The sequence below is a fragment of the Asparagus officinalis genome, chromosome 1, assembly GCF_001876935.1.
Source record: "Asparagus officinalis chromosome 1, Aspof.V1, whole genome shotgun sequence".
Lineage (NCBI taxonomy): Eukaryota > Viridiplantae > Streptophyta > Magnoliopsida > Asparagales > Asparagaceae > Asparagus > Asparagus officinalis.
Window position 1 is genome coordinate 10407244 of NC_033794.1, and position 17458 is coordinate 10424701.

Genomic DNA, 17458 nt, shown 5'->3' on the forward strand with positions numbered 1-17458 from the left:
AAATACCCTTAAATTATGGCAGTTTTTGACCGTTTTTGTAGGTATTTTGGTCAAAAGCGCAAAAATGACCATTATGACTGTTCGGGCTGGGCCAGGCCAGGCCAGACCAACGGTCACATTCGTGACCATTGTGGCTGAGCTGGGGCCGGGCCGGGCCATTCCGGCCCAACCCGTTTCCTCGCCGAGGTCCGGGCCTACCCGGAGCCAGGCCATGGCTTAGACCCGGCCCTTTTGCTGGCCGGTTGGGCCGGGTCGGTGTGGGCCCGGTGAAGCGGCCGGCTGCGGCCTGAAGCTCGGCATAAGGCCCGGATTTTGGGGGCGCATGCCCGGGCCGGTCCGGTCCGGCACGAACACCGGGCCGGGCCTTGGCCTTGGCCCAAATGGACACGCCTAGTCTTAACGCCATTTTATTGGTGGCGCGAGTTTAGTATTCCTAATTATGTTGAAACTTGTGTAGGTATTTTGAAATCAAAATAAGAAGTTTACAAAATAAAATTATATTTATAGATGGTGAGATATAACTTTCAATCTTACTTGATTTTAAACAAATCAATAGATGAAATTTACTAAATTTAACTTTTTGTTCCTTTCAATATAAGTGTGGCGACTTGGCGGTGTTGGCCCACAACCAATATTGGGTAGGGTTTGACCCAACCTGATAGAATTTGGGTCAAGTTTGGCTCGGTTCAATCTCAATGTGGGCTGAATATGAGTCTATTTCTGAAATCCAGACCCGAACTCGGGCCTGGCCTTCAATCTTTAATCCAACTTGGATCGAATTCGGGCTCAGACTGAGTCTGAAACCTAACTCGCACCCAATCTCTATAATAACATTAGTTTTTAAGTAAAATAAATTAGTTATTAGTAATAACTAACTATTTGTAACTATTTAGTCATCTAAAAAATAATAACAAAGTTAAATGTGTACGTTTTAAAGCAAAAAATTGATAAGTCCAGCCCAAGACCTTTCTTAAGATGCAACAAAATTGCTACCAATGGGTTCAAATTCATCTAAATTAATATTTTAAAAAGTTAAAAAATAAAAGAAAAAAAGAAAGGAAAAGAAGTAGGTTGAGTTGACCAATCCGTCCTGACTTGAGTAGGCCACGTCAATGGGCTAGGTTGGCTCAGCTTGATCTAGTCGAATAGGCCGAGTCAATGTGAGATAAACAAAGTTCATGAGGCTGGGTAAAACATACTGAAAGTTTGGGGGAATGGGTGAAAATAACCCTTGTGAAAATTATAAGTTTAAATATTTGTCAAATTTACTAATAGATAAAGGGGTGACTTGTAAAATTTTTCTTTTAGCTTACTTCTTTAATCAAAGAATTTAAATAGCAAAATGGCTAGATTGACATATTTTTTCGAGGATTGGTGACACGTTGGTATATTTTCTTTTAGTTTTGTCAGATTGGTATATTTTTTCAACTCCGGCGCCATATAAGCCTTAAATTTGGCTGTTCCGGCCAGGGCTGATGGGATTTTTTGCCGGAACAGTAACAAAATTTGAACGGAACAGTAACTAATTTTGGTCGGAACAATAACTTCGGCCAAATTTAAGGCCTATATGACGCCGGAGTTGAAAAAATATACCAATCTGACAAAACTAAAAGAAAATATACCAACGTGTCATCAAGCCTCAAAAAAATATGTCAATTTGGCCATTTTACCAAATTTAAATTTATTTCTGTAACATTAAATTTCTAAATGACTCGTTTGGAAAAACATACCCATTAAATCTTGAAAAACAATGAAAATTAAACTTTTGCCCTAACCTAAAATATCTATGAAATTTATTAGAATTTGAAGTTAAACATTAGTAAAAATCTTAATGGGTGAAAATACTTATCCCTTTACTAAAACATCCTTAAAATCAATTAGAATTTCAAAAAGTGACTATTTATTCCTATAGTATAACAAATTGCCGCATGACGACTTTAAGTTTCTCCCTGGCTTACTATATGGTGACTTTAGCTATGATGTTTATTCGTATGAAAGTGAAAGGTGAAAATGTGAAAGTGAAATGCATTTAGCACTTCAGGTGTTTGTTTAATTAAAAGTGGTTGTGAAAGTGAAATGTCAAATTGGATCCACATCAGATTTAATGCAGATTTAAGTTTCTCGTGCTGAAGTCAGATGAAAGTGAGAAAAGTAGGGACCACTCCGATTAAAATAAACTATTTTGATTAGTTTTAAGTTCTTTTCTTTCTGATTCCGGTGGTAACAACCGCCTCTTTTATCTTCGTGCTTATTTTCTTCCTCCGTTAATTTCTATCATGTTCGTATATTTATTCTACAAATTCGGAAGCATCTAACCTAGGCTTTATTGATCTTTTTCTACATCTCTTTTTTGGATCATGAGTGAAGTATTAGAGGGGAAACATTAATGACTTCACTTTTGTTTTTTATAATCTTGTCTTTAATTTCAGTTTTAGATACATTCGTTTATGGATATCTTTTTTAGAGTTTTCATAAGATCTTATATTTTTATTTATTTTTTATTCTAGATCTAATTGAGAAAAAAAAAATCGTGAAGTATTTTACTTTGCCGATTTCATTTATATATGTTGGATATTTTTCTTTGCAATTAATGTATCCCCTCCCTAAATTACAAAGCATCATAGAAAAATAGGTCAGCAGGGGGAGAGTGTTTTGTAAATTAGTTTTAAATAAATAAGTAATATGATATTGCCACATCATTTTTGCTTTTTTAGTGACAAGAAAAAAAATTATTTTGTAAAAAACCATTGTATTTTACTTACATGATGATGTGAATATATCTTTTCACTTGCAAAAAGGATGTGACTTTGACTTTCAATTCACTTTCTGTTTTTCAAACACCCCCCTAAACCACCAAAAAAGGAGGGATATCGACATTAGAAAATAGTAGTTAGCATGAAAACCCTTTTTGTCTAATGTTAATCATGATCACAAATCCTTTTTTAACTAAGCAAAACTTCAGCGGTGAATATTTCTGGATCCTATATATTTGAAAGTCACCAGGCACCAAAAAACTTGTATCTCTCATCAACCTACATCCTTTTCACAGTCTTAAATTATTTTAAAATTAGTCCCCCAGATCAAGATTAGAAATAGCAATTAGAGGAATAAATTGGAATGATTTGAGGGATTATTTTCAAAGCAACTTAAGAGCTGGGGACCTAGTGAAAATTGGGCTATTTGCATATGTAAACCTTACAGCATCGGTATTTGCAAAAATACCCTCTAAATCTTAGTATTCGCAAAGCTACTCCTTAAATCATCAATTTTGCAAAAAAAATGTATACCTAAAATCAACAAATTATCAACTTGATGCTAAAAGTTTGACTATTTGGTTGATAGTTTTTGCATTACGATCACAAATTAGCTTATCAATGATTAACCGCGTGCATTGAGGGTGAATTTTTTAAAAATTGATTATTCAAAGGGTAATTTTGCAAGTTTTGAGATGTTCATGCTATTTTCAAAATTTGTCCTTTCAATGCTAGACTAATTTTATTTAAAACAGTATGAAAGAGCTAGGGACTATTATAAAAAAAACCCATTGACATACATAACCCAGTTCCCATCGATCGAGAGGGGGAGGGAGAGAGAGAGGGGATGGGTGGGGATCGCGAGGTGTGCGAGAGCTGCATGGAGGGGGTGATAACGGAGATGGTGTCCGCATACTCCTCCGTGAAGCCCGACCTCGCCGCTCGTCGAATCGAGGCCATCGGTTACCAGGTCGGCAACCAGCTCTGCGAGAGGTATAATCTTTAATTTTTTTACCCCATTAATTTTAAAAAGGCAAAAAAAAAAAAAAACTAACTAATATTTTCTCAATCTATGCATGCTTTGCTTTTTCTCGAATTAGCTAGATCGTCGGGATCTTGAAAACTCTAATCAGTTGCGATCACCTCACACCCTCGCTTGATTTTGAGGAACCGATTTATTGTGTTGTACGTAGCAATTCTAGGCTTCTGAAAAATTTCCAAGTGTCGTGCCTCGAGAAACCAAACCAATCGCCGCAAAAGATAAAGAACCAACCAAAATCAATAGCACAAACAATCAAACACCAGTTTTACGTGGTTCGGCAAGATGCCTACGTCCACGGTACAAGGAGGGGGGAGTTTTTACTATTAGAAATCAAGGGGATACAACTAAGGTTACAAATCTCTCACCAAAACCCTCAACAAATCACTCTTGATCTCTCCCAATTGCTCCAACAATAGAAGCCCAAGAACTCACCCTCAATGGCTGCTAAAACCCCTTGCTTACAAACCCTAAAACCAAGTTTGGTATTTATAGAAAACCCAAACGAAACGGGTCTGGAAAACAGACCCAGCCCAAAACCGCTTCGCGGTCGACCGCGATCCATCGCGATCGACTGCCACGGTCGACCGCCCTCAATCCCAGAACAGCATCGAATTGCATCCAGTACGCCATGGCAACGGACTCATGACAACGGACTCCATCCACAACATGTCGAGACCCAAACGGGAGTGCGAACACTCAACCCCAAACCAACTGTGTCTACTCACCAAACAACTGAGCCTACACCGACTACACCAAATGCCTCACTTGCTGAGACCTAAATGGGAGTGCGAACACTCTCCCCAAATGTCGATGTCGCTCACCAAATCGGCTGCATCAGAAAACTGACTGCCTACGTATCCTCTCCAAGGAATCAAGCCTTCACGTAGTTCACCAAATGGCCTCCAAAAGGCCCTCAATCCAACTTGCAGCTGATAGCATCATCAACGACCCCAAACTGAAACGATCCAAACACCTCCACCTGAGATGTAACAATGGCCGTGTCCAAAACATATCCACCAGCTGCATCCAAATCAACTACCTCATCATCTGCACCCATAAATAAATGACTCTCACGCTGTGCCACCTCAGCTGGAATCCCAAACAATGCAGAATGACCTGGAGTATGTAGGAAAATCCCCACCCAATGTGGAGTAGCATCAACCTCCACCCGTCGCGATATCCCTCTGACCTGATCAATACTCTTCACCTGCCGAGAGTCCAAAGTGACAAACCTGCTCAGACCAAACTCAGAAGCTCCCCACTGATAGCTGAACGAGCCTCTGAATCCCAAATGCGCAATCGGATCCAATCTCACATCCCCGATGTGACCAAGTACTGGGTAGTCAAATATCCGACGCCAACCAAAAACTGAAGCAGCTCCACCAGATCTAACAACTCTATACGCAGCAGTCGGCAACTTCATAAGATGACCCAAACCTGTCGAAGCCTGAATACCAGATCCACTGCTCGACAACCAATGCCGATCCTCCTCCAGAAAAGAACGGCTCACTAAATCCACCATCTCATCAAGTCGCCCCACTGTCTCCTCTCCTCTGAAGTGTCTCCAACTGCCATGAGCTCGGCACCGATGCAAGAAAGGACTCCTACTAGAACAAGTACGACTGGTAACCTTTCTGCCCATACACCTCCTCCAACTATTGCGGACTACTAGGGCTTTATACCAACGGGATTTGGTTGCAACCCAAATATGCCTAGTATAATCCCCAACATAGGAAACAAAATAACGATTACCTCCCACTAATGCATACATGGAAGGCCCCCCAATGCCTGACTGAACACCTCCAATAAGACCCCTCGATCGGTGGATAGAAGTGCTGAACTCCACCTCGGTCTTCTCGCTCATCCCAATGTGCTCACAGGACTTCAATCTGCAGGTCATAGCACTCCTCGACAATCTGTGCACGGCATAACCAATAATATATCCCAGCACCAAACAATACCACAGTCTAGCCAAAGAAGTCGTCAGCGCTCTATCAATCACCGTGCTCCCAAGCAGATAATATAAGTTACTTCTCCTGACGCCCTTCATCACAATCATGGACCCCGATGTGACCTTCAAGCGAGAATCCGCCAAAGTCACCCTATAGCCTGCTGCCTCCAATACCCCAAGTGAAATGATGTTCTTCCTCAGTTGAGAAACGAACCTCACATCAGCCAACTCCCGGATCATCCCGTCACTCATCCGAATCCGAACGGTATCAATACCACCAATAGGGCATCTGTGATCATTACCCATGAGAACAACATCCCCTCTTTCCAACTCCTGAAAGCTGGAGAACCAACCCCTTCTAGGGCATATGTGGTAAGTAGCACCAGAATCCAACATCCACTCGGTGGAGTCGGCAACATCAACTGACGGAAGAGCTGGGCACGAATAGCCCGAAGAATCTGAATCTGAAACATCGCCACTAGCCTTGGCAACATTCACCTCTGAAGCTTGAATAGCTTTCCCCTTATTCTTCACGGTTTGCAATTTTGGGCATTCGCTTTCCAATGTCCATCCTCTCTACAAAAGGCGCACTGATTCCTACCAACTGCAGGATGTCCCCCTCTAGACTGCGACATCCTACCACGGTTTGGACTTCTAGCTCTTGCAACCAATGCCCCCGCAACCGGCTCAATGGAAGTCTCATTGTCCTTTCGAAGTTGATAGTTCACAAGAGCTGCGGTGACCTCACTATACGAAAGAGATGCATTCCCATTAATAAGAGTGAGGACGAATGTCTCATGTTCCTCGTCAGGCAAGGAACTCAATAACAACAATGTTTTATCCTCATCTTCAACAATGACATCTACGTTCGCCAAATCTGCAAGTAGCTTCGTGTAGTGGTTCATGTGATCACTAATGGATGTCCCTTTCTTCAATTGGAAGCGATAAAGCCTCCTCTTCAAATGCAAACGATTTTCAACGCTCTTCGTCAAATATTTGCCCTCTAGGACCTCCCAAATCTTCTTTGTCGAAGTTTCATTCATCACATCATATTTTAGATCTTGGGTAAGGCAAGACCTAATCACATCACACGCCGTTCTATTCATTTTATTCTAAACCTTTCCATCAACGTCGGCCAGTTTCCCGTCCAACTCCAACGTATCTTTCAAATTTTGCGCATGTAGCGCATCCATGACTTCACATCGCCAAAGTCCAAAATTATTTGTGCCGTTGAACTTTTCCACATCTATTTTCATAGAATGTATATTCAAACTTTGGACGGCCTTCACACTAGAAGAACCCTCCCCACTTTTATCTTTTCCGGCCATAATCTCAAAGCACTCAATAAACAATTGCGGAACAAATAGGAAATAGATCCAACTTGAAAAAGATAGAAACTTTATCACAAAGATTCCACCTTTATCACCAATCGAAGTTCTAGATGAACTTCCCAACTGATCTACACCTCCAAAAAGCCCAAACGTTGCCCGGAGCTCTGATACCACTTGTTGTGCCTCGAGAAACCAAACCAATCGCCGAGAAAGATAAAGAACCAACCAAAATCAATAGCACAAACAATCAAACACCAGTTTTACGTGGTTCGGCAAGACGCCTACGTCCACGGGGCAAGGAGGGGGGAGTTTTCACTATTAGAAATCAACGGGATACAACTAGGGTTCAAATCTCTCACCAAAACCCTCAATAAATTACTCTTGATCTCTCTCAATTGCTCCAACAATAGAAGCCCAAGAACTCACCCTCAATGGCTGCTAAAACCCTTTACTTACAAACCCTAAAACCGAGTTTGTGTATTTATAGAAAACCCAAACGAAACGGGTCTGGAAAATAGACCCAGCCCAAAACCGCTTCGGCGGTCGCCGGTACGGTCGACCGCCCTCCATCCTGCCGCCATCCGAAAAATCCAGAGAGTTCGGCGGTCGACCGCCACCAGAGCAGAAACATCTGCGGTCGACCGCGCCGGTCGACCGCCACCACCACCGAAGCCCAGTAAGCCTCGTGCACGAATGCGGACCTGCTGCCCAATTCTACACCAAGGGTTTTAGTTTTACGCAATGTGACGTATAGAAGCGTCCTTAGCTTGATAACACAAGGGAAATACTGTGTTCGAGGACGAAATCTTCAACCACGCACACGCGAAGGCTAGCATTTTATAGGTGGAAGGCAAGGTTAATTAAGACAGACAAGATTAATTCTATATCGCCTGATGGGTCGAGAGGCGCCAAAATAGGTGGTGATAGCTTGAGTGAAGCAAGGTAATGTGTGTATTCGGGAAAAACCATATAGGAACTTATGAATAACGCGCGATTTAACACAATACCAATAAATCACATCAAACAATAGATGAATAACAACCGAATGTCCTAAGTTGCAAATTACGATGACTAAAATGATATCGATCATCTTAAAAAAAAGCATAAGCTAATATAGTAGGGGCTAGATAGCTAGAGGCGAGAGGCAAACAATGCTTAGTCTTGCGTGCCTGGGGCAAGCGCCTGGACGCCTTTGGCATCTCAAACCCTCGGCTTTGCAAGATTCTTGTATGGCATATATATCACCAGGTTTTGAGGTAGAAAATTGCATTGCTTGTGTGCCTGACGTAATTGATGCATGGAAACTAATTAAATAGGGAATCTATCATGCCGTTGAATAAATCATAAAACAGAAAAAGATCACATGATAATTATATTAGTTTTAAATTTGGATTGAAGGATATGATGAGAAGCACATAGCAGTATCATGATTGCGATTCCAATAAGCATGAGAAACTTTGATAAAAATTGGGACCTTTTTGGAGAAAAGGAGGAAAAAAAAAATAGAGAGATTGATTGAGGGCTTTTGTCCATAGAATTACACCCAAAGATATAGGGTTTTCGCAAGACATGGAGTAAACACCAACATCCAATCACAATAACAATTTGTCAAATACTTTTGTGGGAATGAGCAGGGTGGAGAGAGGAAGGAAAGGGGAAAGCTGCAAGTCAATCAACGTGCAAGTGTTGACAAGCGGTTTGTGTTCCCCCTTTTCTCGTTTTCTCAATCAAGTGAAGAGAGGTACACATAGACAATTAGGTGGACACAATCGTGACGAAAAATAAGCCAAGCAACTTTTGGTTTTATTCTTCCACCACTTTAATTATGTGCCCAAAAATTCTGTTTCGCGAAGTTTTCTTAAAGGACATATCTAATATCAAGTAGAAAGCTAAGTTTAGTTGTTATCATAAACATTACTAATAAACCTTATTACCATCAGTTAATTATGTAACTGTTGATAATAAGTCCTATTGTAGTAGTGATTTATGTATTAGATATTTCCTCTACAATTTGTTCTTGTAGGTTACTTGGCATGTCTTCTCCTCCTCAAGGTTCTGTTGGTTACAAATGTTAGATCAATGGGAGTATTACTTTGGGTGCTAGCCTATAATGTAGCAAAACCTCCATAAGGCAGTTTTGCTTCCGAAGCCATTTGAATTGAACAATGCATGATAACCATTTTAGCAAGCATGTGAAGTAGAAGTTAGGACCTTGGTACCATTTATAAACCACCGCGAGGCTAAATAGGAGATAGCCTTATATAATCTTTAGACCTCTTGCATAGTACACAGTATTATATAATCTTTAGACCTCTTGCATAATACTCAGAATTTTTAACTTTATCCTGCAATAGTCACACCAAGAAAGGATGGATGACTTTGTTGTTTACTTTAGGAGGTCCCAAGGTTATTATCAAAGATATATTTATCAATTCCATTTGCAAAATCCTTAGTCTTTCCGAGTAACATAGCTTACAATTTTCAGCAATTTTCTCTTAATATGTAGGTATACTATGGGGAGACCCCGGTTCACTGATCATCTAGAGGCGATCAAATTCTTATGCAAAGATTTTTGGTCCAAACTATTCAAGAAGCAGATTGATAACCTAAAAACCAACAACCGTGTAAGCACCTACAAGCCCACAATTGCTAATAAAATGTATACCTTCATATCTGAACCATGTAATATATGTCTGTTACATTTTTTTTAGGGCACTTATGTTCTGCAAGATAACCGTTTTAGTTGGCTGAAACACATACCAGCTGATTTTTCTATGGAAAACATGGACTCACCAGCTTATAGTCATCAATCTTCTAGCAATGACAAAATGAATCATGCCATGAGCCTACATCTCTATTTCCCTTGTGGAATCATCAGAGGAGCGCTATCAAGTGTTGGAATTCCTTGTGCCGTTTCTGCTGATGTATCCAATCTTCCGGCATGTGAGTTAAATAGGCACTGGAAACTATTGAAGTTATTTCGATCCCTATACTTATCATTGCATTAAGGGTTAATTGCAGAGACCTTTTGTAATATCGCTATTTTGAACTTACGACCCCTCTGGTGTCATTGCTGCAGGTAGACCCCCTAGGGTGTTTTTTTTATTTTTCTTTTCTCTTATTAATTTCACCCAGGGGACAATATATGTCTACAGCAATTAAACTACAGGGGAAGCAAGTTCAAAACAAGACTGCAATTAACTTTACGTTAAAATTGTGCAGTATCATTCTCTTAACTATGCAATTTCGTGTTCATCATGGTGGTGGTCAGGTTCATTTGTGGTCCGTGTCAAGGCATAGACTTTTGCTTCAGATGAGGTGAACTAGGGAAATTGCGTCTGTGTTCAGAGTCTAGGAAGTTTGTCTTCCTTTTGCTGAAGCTTTATGGTTCTTTCGATCACGAGGCCATCGGATTAGCGTTCTCTCTTGATTTGAGCCATCCTTGTAGGGAATAGAAACTTTGAAGTGCATGTGAATATATGTCGCATGTAAGGTGACTTGACTGAGCCCTAGGCTGGTTATGTCTTATTTGTTTTGCCGAAATAATTATGTGATGATATCTTCATTTTTGGTTAATTTACCTCATGTTTCCTGTTGTAGCTCTAGTACTTTTATTGTGTATTTTGAGCCTCTTTGTGCATATAAACTCAACTGCATTTGTACGTGATTTAGTTAGTTGCCCGGGTTCTGACTTTTGATAGTTAATTTGTATGTGGAGGCAGCTCTATTGGTTCTAGGTACAGAAGAGGCCTAAAGGTGGCCCGTTGCTAGCATTGGACCATCATCATACAGGACTTAATGGGCCCAAAATGAGACAAAATCATCGGAGTCAATCAAGCCCACTGGGCCTCACAGTCACGTCGCTGTTTATTAGCATCACAGATTATATAGCTTATCATCGCGATAACCTAATCTCCTTCTCTTTTTGGCAAATGATTAGCTTATAACACACACTAAACTAAACTATTCAACCTCTTTATGTTTACGAATAAACAACTACAAAGAAGAGGCGTCTGGTACTCGACAGCGCAGCAATCGTGCGCGGCCCTGAAAACGCACGCACGCACACAAACACACGCAGAGAGAGCTTATCTTAAGAACACCCATAATATTATAAGTTGCATTGAAATGTCATCCACGTCCTCTGATAGCGACAAGGAATGACGAAAACGATAATGTGATGCAAGGAATAGAGGGTGACGATGAGAGAGGGTTTTTTTTAGTCCCACATTTGCGAATAATCATTTGTTTAACAAGCTTAATTGCCTTTGTTATCCACATTGGTTAGTGGATTTGGATACGCAAGCGCCTTTTTGGTTAACGTGCGTGCTAGTTTGCGTCATGCACTAATTTTTCAACCACTAAGCCTGACTAAAGAAAGACTAATGAGAAAGATTAGGAGGATTTTTTTTTTTTTACTTTTTTTCTTGTCAAAGCCAAAAGTTGAAGAAAGTTATGGGCAGAGTTAGTGCAATAATTAAGATGTTCCTGCAGGGCAGCAGAACTAATTGTATGGTAAGCTAAGCTGTTGGGAGAGAAATCGGGCACAATCTAGAGTTGATGGGCCCTAAACAGAAGTTAGTAATTAATTTTAACCCAAAAGCTATAGCTATTAGGTATTGACCTAAACTTTTATTTAAACTCATCACTCTTTCTTATCTTATCCGATGTTGGACTATACTCGCATATTAATCACCTTAACATAAGCAACCCTATCTTCTTGTGGCTAATATTTTTTGTTAATTTTAGACAAAGGCTTAAAGAAAAACTGAGATTTTTTTTAAAGGTTAGTAGTGGGGAATTATGTGGAGAAAAGAAAGACATGTGGTAATGGTACGAGTGATGGTACCACGAATTTGTACCTATCATTTGTGCGGTGAGAGGAAGAGAAAGAAGATTTTTCTTCTTTTTGTTCATGCGTTTTTTATCGTCTTTTTCGAATAAACAAAGTTGGAATAATACTAATTCAAGCAAGGTGATGCCCTATCAGAAAAAAGATAAATAGAAAAGAAAAGGGGCAATAAACTTTTTTCCCTTCATTATTTCTCTCAATCAATCAGAACTACTCTTGATCTGTAGACGCAATATATGCAATTAACATTATTCTTAAAAAATGGACATATAATTAGAGTAGGGAATGAGGAGATGCTTAAAGTTGTTGGGTGAATTTTGTAATGTAGGGTAGTGATGGGGGTCTTTAGACATGAATTTACATATAAAGTCACATACTTCTTTAGCTCAAAAAAGACGAAAGAAAGAAAGTAAGAGAGAGAGAGAGAGAGAGAGAGAGAGAGAGAGAGAGAGAGATTTTTTTTTCAAGATGCCACTCAATATATCCTCCTAACAAGTGACATGGAACTTTAACTTTGTTGTGTATGAGCCTAACATCCTATGAGTTCTCTTTGAGGAAAGAGAGAAAAAAAAGAAGAAGCAAGTATCCATTTGTGAGTAACTTAATCATTCTCTTATCTTGAACGTTGCATGGCAGCTAGCCACTAGTTTTTAGATTAGGTTAGCTCCCGGATCAGTCTACAGTTGGAACGTTAAGTACAATAAATAAGCAGACAATTATCATATTGGCAGAAATAATATAGAACTATGTTGTCAAAAAGTACATACTTCTCTTTTGCAATTTGATAAATGGTAGCAAAGACATCATCATGAACTTGTGACTCTCCATTACTTTGTGTATACTTACGTTTTCTAAGGTGAAGCTAAAAAATGAACTCAATACAATAGATACGTTATCGTTTAGATTGGAACTGCGTCATAATTACCCACAAGAAAGTATAAACTTTGAGCTCCTTTCTTGAGGTCTACTGTATAGGCAGTGAAGTCTAGGCCTGTCCAAACGGGACCGTCCGGCCCGACAAACCGGGCCTGGTGGCCTAGGCCTGGGCCCGAGCGGGTCGAGCACCAGACCGGCCTGGTCATTTTTTTTTTGCTTAAAATTTTATTTTTTTTGTTAAATTTTTTTTAAGAGTAAATAACAATAAATTAAGCGAAACTTTGATAAAAAATCAATCATATTATTAACCACTTGTAATTATATAATTTACACATACAAAAAAATATAGAAATTAAAATGGTAAAAATAAATTCTTTATTAATAATCACTAACAATTATAAATTTATTTTGGAATTTGTCGCATCACAATAGATAAATACATACCAACTAGGTTGATATCTACTCATCTATATCACTATCATTTGCAACTCTTTCCAAAACAATTTATCATAAATTTTGAGCTAAGAAATAAGACTTACAAACTAATAAATAATTTCTACTATTTATCTCTATCTTCTATTCCCAATTCTTCAAGTTTATCTTCAATAGTAGCCATCCGATTGATACATTGAGTTCTCTTCTCGTACCTCCACCTATCTTGTAGGCACATTACCGTCTGTACGGTAGACAGATTTGGCGATGTCATGTGGTCGTCGATCAATGTCTTGATGTGCTGAAGGCGGATTCCGAAGCTAACGCGAAAACATGTACTGTTAGTTAGTCACGAGCCATGATGAAAACTATAGGATATGAAACTGTTTCATATACTCTCTACCATTGCAAAATATCAAAACTATTATTTTTTGATTTTTTACTAAAGATGCAGTTAAATATTGTTCAATTTCAGAATCTTTCATTGATGATCCAGATCCAAATCCAAATCTACCAGTTAGTTGAGCTATCAATAATTCCCTATCAAAACACTTACCTTTGCCCCGACTTGAATTCATAGAAGCAGAACATGTAGGTTGATGTGTACTTACACCATATCTAGCTGCATGCTCATCATATAATCTTTGAAAATAAGTTCTAATAGTATTATGATGAGTAAAGCAATAATAGTTTGACCATCATCAGTGTCTATTATCATATTACCATACAAAGAATTTAACAAATTTTAAATGCCAACATCATTCAAACATGGATCAATAAAAACCACCAAACCAAATATAATAGGAATAGACCTAAAATATTTATTAAATTTACTCTCCATTTGAAAAACCATATTTCTAAAATAATTATCCATACGATAATTATTAAAAAAATTTGAATACTTAAAAATTGTAAAACATCTTGAATAATACTTGGATAATAACAACCAGATAATAATATAGTAACATCATAAAAAACTTGTAACATCTCTTTTATACTATATATAACTAAACATTCATCCTCGATTATTTCATACATATTACCAGAGCTAGAACTAGAAATATAAAAAGCAATAAAATTATTTATAATTTTTTATACTCTATTGCTACATTTAACATTGCATAGGTAGAATTCTACCTATGATTACATTTAACAATGCATAGGTAGAATTCTACCTATGATTATCATCTTTTGAAATTAATCTGGGTATAAAAGTTTTTTCTTTTACATAATTATTTTCATCTTTTAAGTCTTTGTTCAGAAGCATTATGAGCATAAGCTATTGTCCTAACCTTTTCTATCATGGATTTAATTTCACCAAATTCACTTTGAACAATTAAATTAAAATATGACATATACATCTAATATAAAAAAACATCACCATGACATGGCAATAGTAAAGATGATTTGATATGATCAACAACTACATTATTATTACGTGCATTATCTAGTGAAAGAGAAAATATTTTTTCTAAAATTTCTAATTTTATAAGTTCTTCTATTATTAAATTTGCAATATTAATACCACTATGTGAATCTTCAAATACAATAAAAGAAATAAAAATTTTAAACATTTGCCTATTATCATCAACCCAGTGTGCTGTGATACATAAATAACATGTTTGCGCTCTAGATGTCCAAATAAAAGAAATTAAAGAAAATTTACAGTTTAAATTTTGAAAATAAAAAATTATTTTTACTTGTTCCTAGTGATAATATTTTAAAATATCACGTTGACAAGATTGACAAGAAATTTTTTTTTAAATGTAGGATAAAAATCATCTGTAATCATATCTTCAAATTCATCATCTTCTACTAATTTAAAAGGAAAACAATAAACCTAATGATGTATTTCCTGGCTTTAATTGCGTCATAGTTCCAACTACCGAGACTACTGGAGGATGATGATTAAGAAAGTAAAGATTGTCGGATATCACTTTAAGGCGTTGTCTAACCTCTGTTGTGCTTTTCTAAATGGCGTTTGAGGTGGTTGGTGTCGTTTTTATAATGGGCTTGGAAAATATGACTGCACAACGCACCCTTAGCCTTCTGGGGATAAGAAGCCTACTATGTTGATCTTTGGTGACTTTTATCTTTTCAAAGAAGTTCCGCACATCGGATCTCGGCCTTTTAGGATTTCTCGGTGCAGAATCATTACCACCGGATTCATGATCAACATCGGTAGGAGGGGTAACTGTAGCTCCTGTAGTAGGAGTATTATGACTTATTTCAACACCGGGAGTTAGGATTTGCCCTTCATAATCAGAGGAGGAAGTCATTTGATTGAAGAATTAAAGAGAAAAAGCGAGAATAAGAAAATATTAGAGAGTATTAGAGAGAAGTAGATGAGTTTTGGATGAGAAAAATAAATAAAAATCCCCTCTATTTATAGAGGCAACCCCCTAACCAAATGACCAAAATACCCTCAAATTTTGACCCTAACGGTCACAAATATGACTGTTGTGGTCGGCCCGGGTCGCGCCAGTCCGGTTAGCCTGGCCATTCGTGACCGTTTGACCCCCCCCGGGCCCAGCCCTTCCTGTGACGCCCCGCCCCGGAATCCCGGAGTCGGTACGCTACTAGATCTGATGGACTGGCCTCACAAACCACCACATGTCTTTTCAGCACGTTTTTGTCCTCACTCACGCGCTCCCTGGAAAACTTCCCAGGGGGTCACCCATCCTAGAATTTCTCCAGGCCAAGCACGCTTAACTTTGGAGTTTCTAAGAGTTGGGTTCCCGAAAAGAAGATGTATCTTGGTGGTATGAGTATTCTAATCAAATCTATCAATACTAATCACATCACCCTCTTAAGGGTTGGGGTATTACAAACTCCCCCACTTAAACTCGCAACGTCCTCGTTGCGCCAAATCATATCATCCAAGACCGTACCATCCGTGTGAGATTCTAGAGGTGGCTCATACGACCTCAAGAGGTGGCTCCCGCCCTCTCGACGTAGCACTTTACGCCGTATAGCACTTAGCTCTCACAATTCCGGTTGGTTTGGCTCTGATACCATTTGTGACGCCCCGCCCCGGAATCCCGGAGTCGATACGCTACTAAATCTGATGGACTGGCCTCACAAACCACCACATGTCTTTTCAGCACGTTTTGTCCTCACTCACGCGCTCCCTGGAAAACTTCCCAGGGGGGTCACCCATCCTAAAATTTCTCCAGGCCAAGCACACTTAACTTTGGAGTTTCTAAGAGTTGGGTTCCCGAAAAGAAGATGCATCTTGGTGGTATGAGTATTCCAATCAAATCTATCAATACTAATCACATCACCCCGGGCCAAGCCTGAGCCCGAGCCGGGTCCGTTCCGGACACTAGGCCGGGCTTGGGCCTAAATGGACAGGCCTAGTGAAGTCCTTCATTGGACAGAAGTATCAAAACTTCTGGGTTTTCTTTTCGGTAAAATTTGGACAGAAGTATCAAAACTTCTGGGTTTTCTTTTCGGTAAAATTTGTTCCTCGTTTGTCAATAGCTCACATTCATAGGAACATTAACATAAGTACAATGGCGAAAGCTGAGGGGGACAAAATAGCGGTATTCGGCCAGCCAAAAGATAAATCAATTCCAACTCCAGAATATTCACACCCAAATGTTGCTGTAAGCCTACATAGTGAGGAGAAGTAATACTTCAAAGATCAAAACTAGGAAGCAATTTTCGATATAAAGAGAAGAAAACTCTCGTAAATACAAAACTTCATTATTAACGATTCTATTTCGCCACACTACACATGTTGATGAAGTTCTAAAAACAACCATCGGTAGGTTTCATGCACCTGTAAAATCGATCTTCATATGATGAGCCTGAAATTGTACAATCATACATGTTTACTGTTGACTTCAGGCCACAAACTCCTGCAAGGAAATATTCACGTGAGAAATAATTGGGGTTTCACTTTGTTAGAAAGCAAAATACAGCGTGTGTTGCAATTGATTGCAGTAAATAGAAAATTATATATAAAAAAAATCAATGCTAACATCAAGTAATCGGACTCCAACTTGCAGCTGCACAAACACTTGATTTGCAATGTAAATACATTTCTCACAACAAAAGATGGCAAATCCAAAAGTTTTGCAACAAACTAAGCATCAGATTTGCATTTGAAAACATAGCTTCTACAACAAAAGTGCAAATACCAAAGTAACGAATTTGAGACTAATTCCCTGCAACAAATGCATAGTAAATAATATTTTCTATACGCATGTTTGTTGT

The 17458-nt window shown here is 38.8% G+C and overlaps 1 protein-coding gene and 1 long non-coding RNA gene across 5 annotated transcripts in view; one reads left to right on the forward strand and one right to left on the reverse strand.

Moving 5' to 3' along the window:
• LOC109849363 (trafficking protein particle complex subunit 6B-like) lies at nt 3573-10728 on the forward strand. The gene is made up of 4 exons (XM_020419189.1): nt 3573-3746; nt 9584-9701; nt 9789-10020; nt 10349-10728. Exons 1-4 carry the CDS (start codon nt 3601-3603, stop codon nt 10375-10377), a joined length of 525 nt encoding a protein of 174 aa, XP_020274778.1. The 5' UTR covers nt 3573-3600; the 3' UTR covers nt 10378-10728.
• Nucleotides 13395-17458, reverse strand: part of LOC109849384 — a 30240-nt gene continuing 26176 nt past the window's right edge. For 3 of the 4 annotated variants that reach the window (XR_002249080.1, XR_002249082.1, XR_002249084.1), the window contains one exon: nt 16784-17100. This is a non-coding gene — a long non-coding RNA (uncharacterized LOC109849384). Of the gene's footprint in view, nt 13558-16783; nt 17101-17458 lie in introns of those variants that run through there. The other variant, XR_002249081.1, reaches the window with a different exon arrangement.

What these genes read in the sequence shown, in the direction of transcription:
- LOC109849363 (XM_020419189.1), top strand. Translation starts at nt 3,601, where the DNA reads ATGGGTGGGGATCGCGAGGTGTGCGAGAGCTGCATGGAGGGGGTGATA. An exon ending in GGCAACCAGCTCTGCGAGAG is followed by an intron (nt 3,747 to 9,583) that starts GTATAATCTTTA and finishes CTTAATATGTAG; the next exon opens with GTATACTATGGGGAGACCCC. An exon ending in ACCTAAAAACCAACAACCGT is followed by an intron (nt 9,702 to 9,788) that starts GTAAGCACCTAC and finishes CATTTTTTTTAG; the next exon opens with GGCACTTATGTTCTGCAAGA.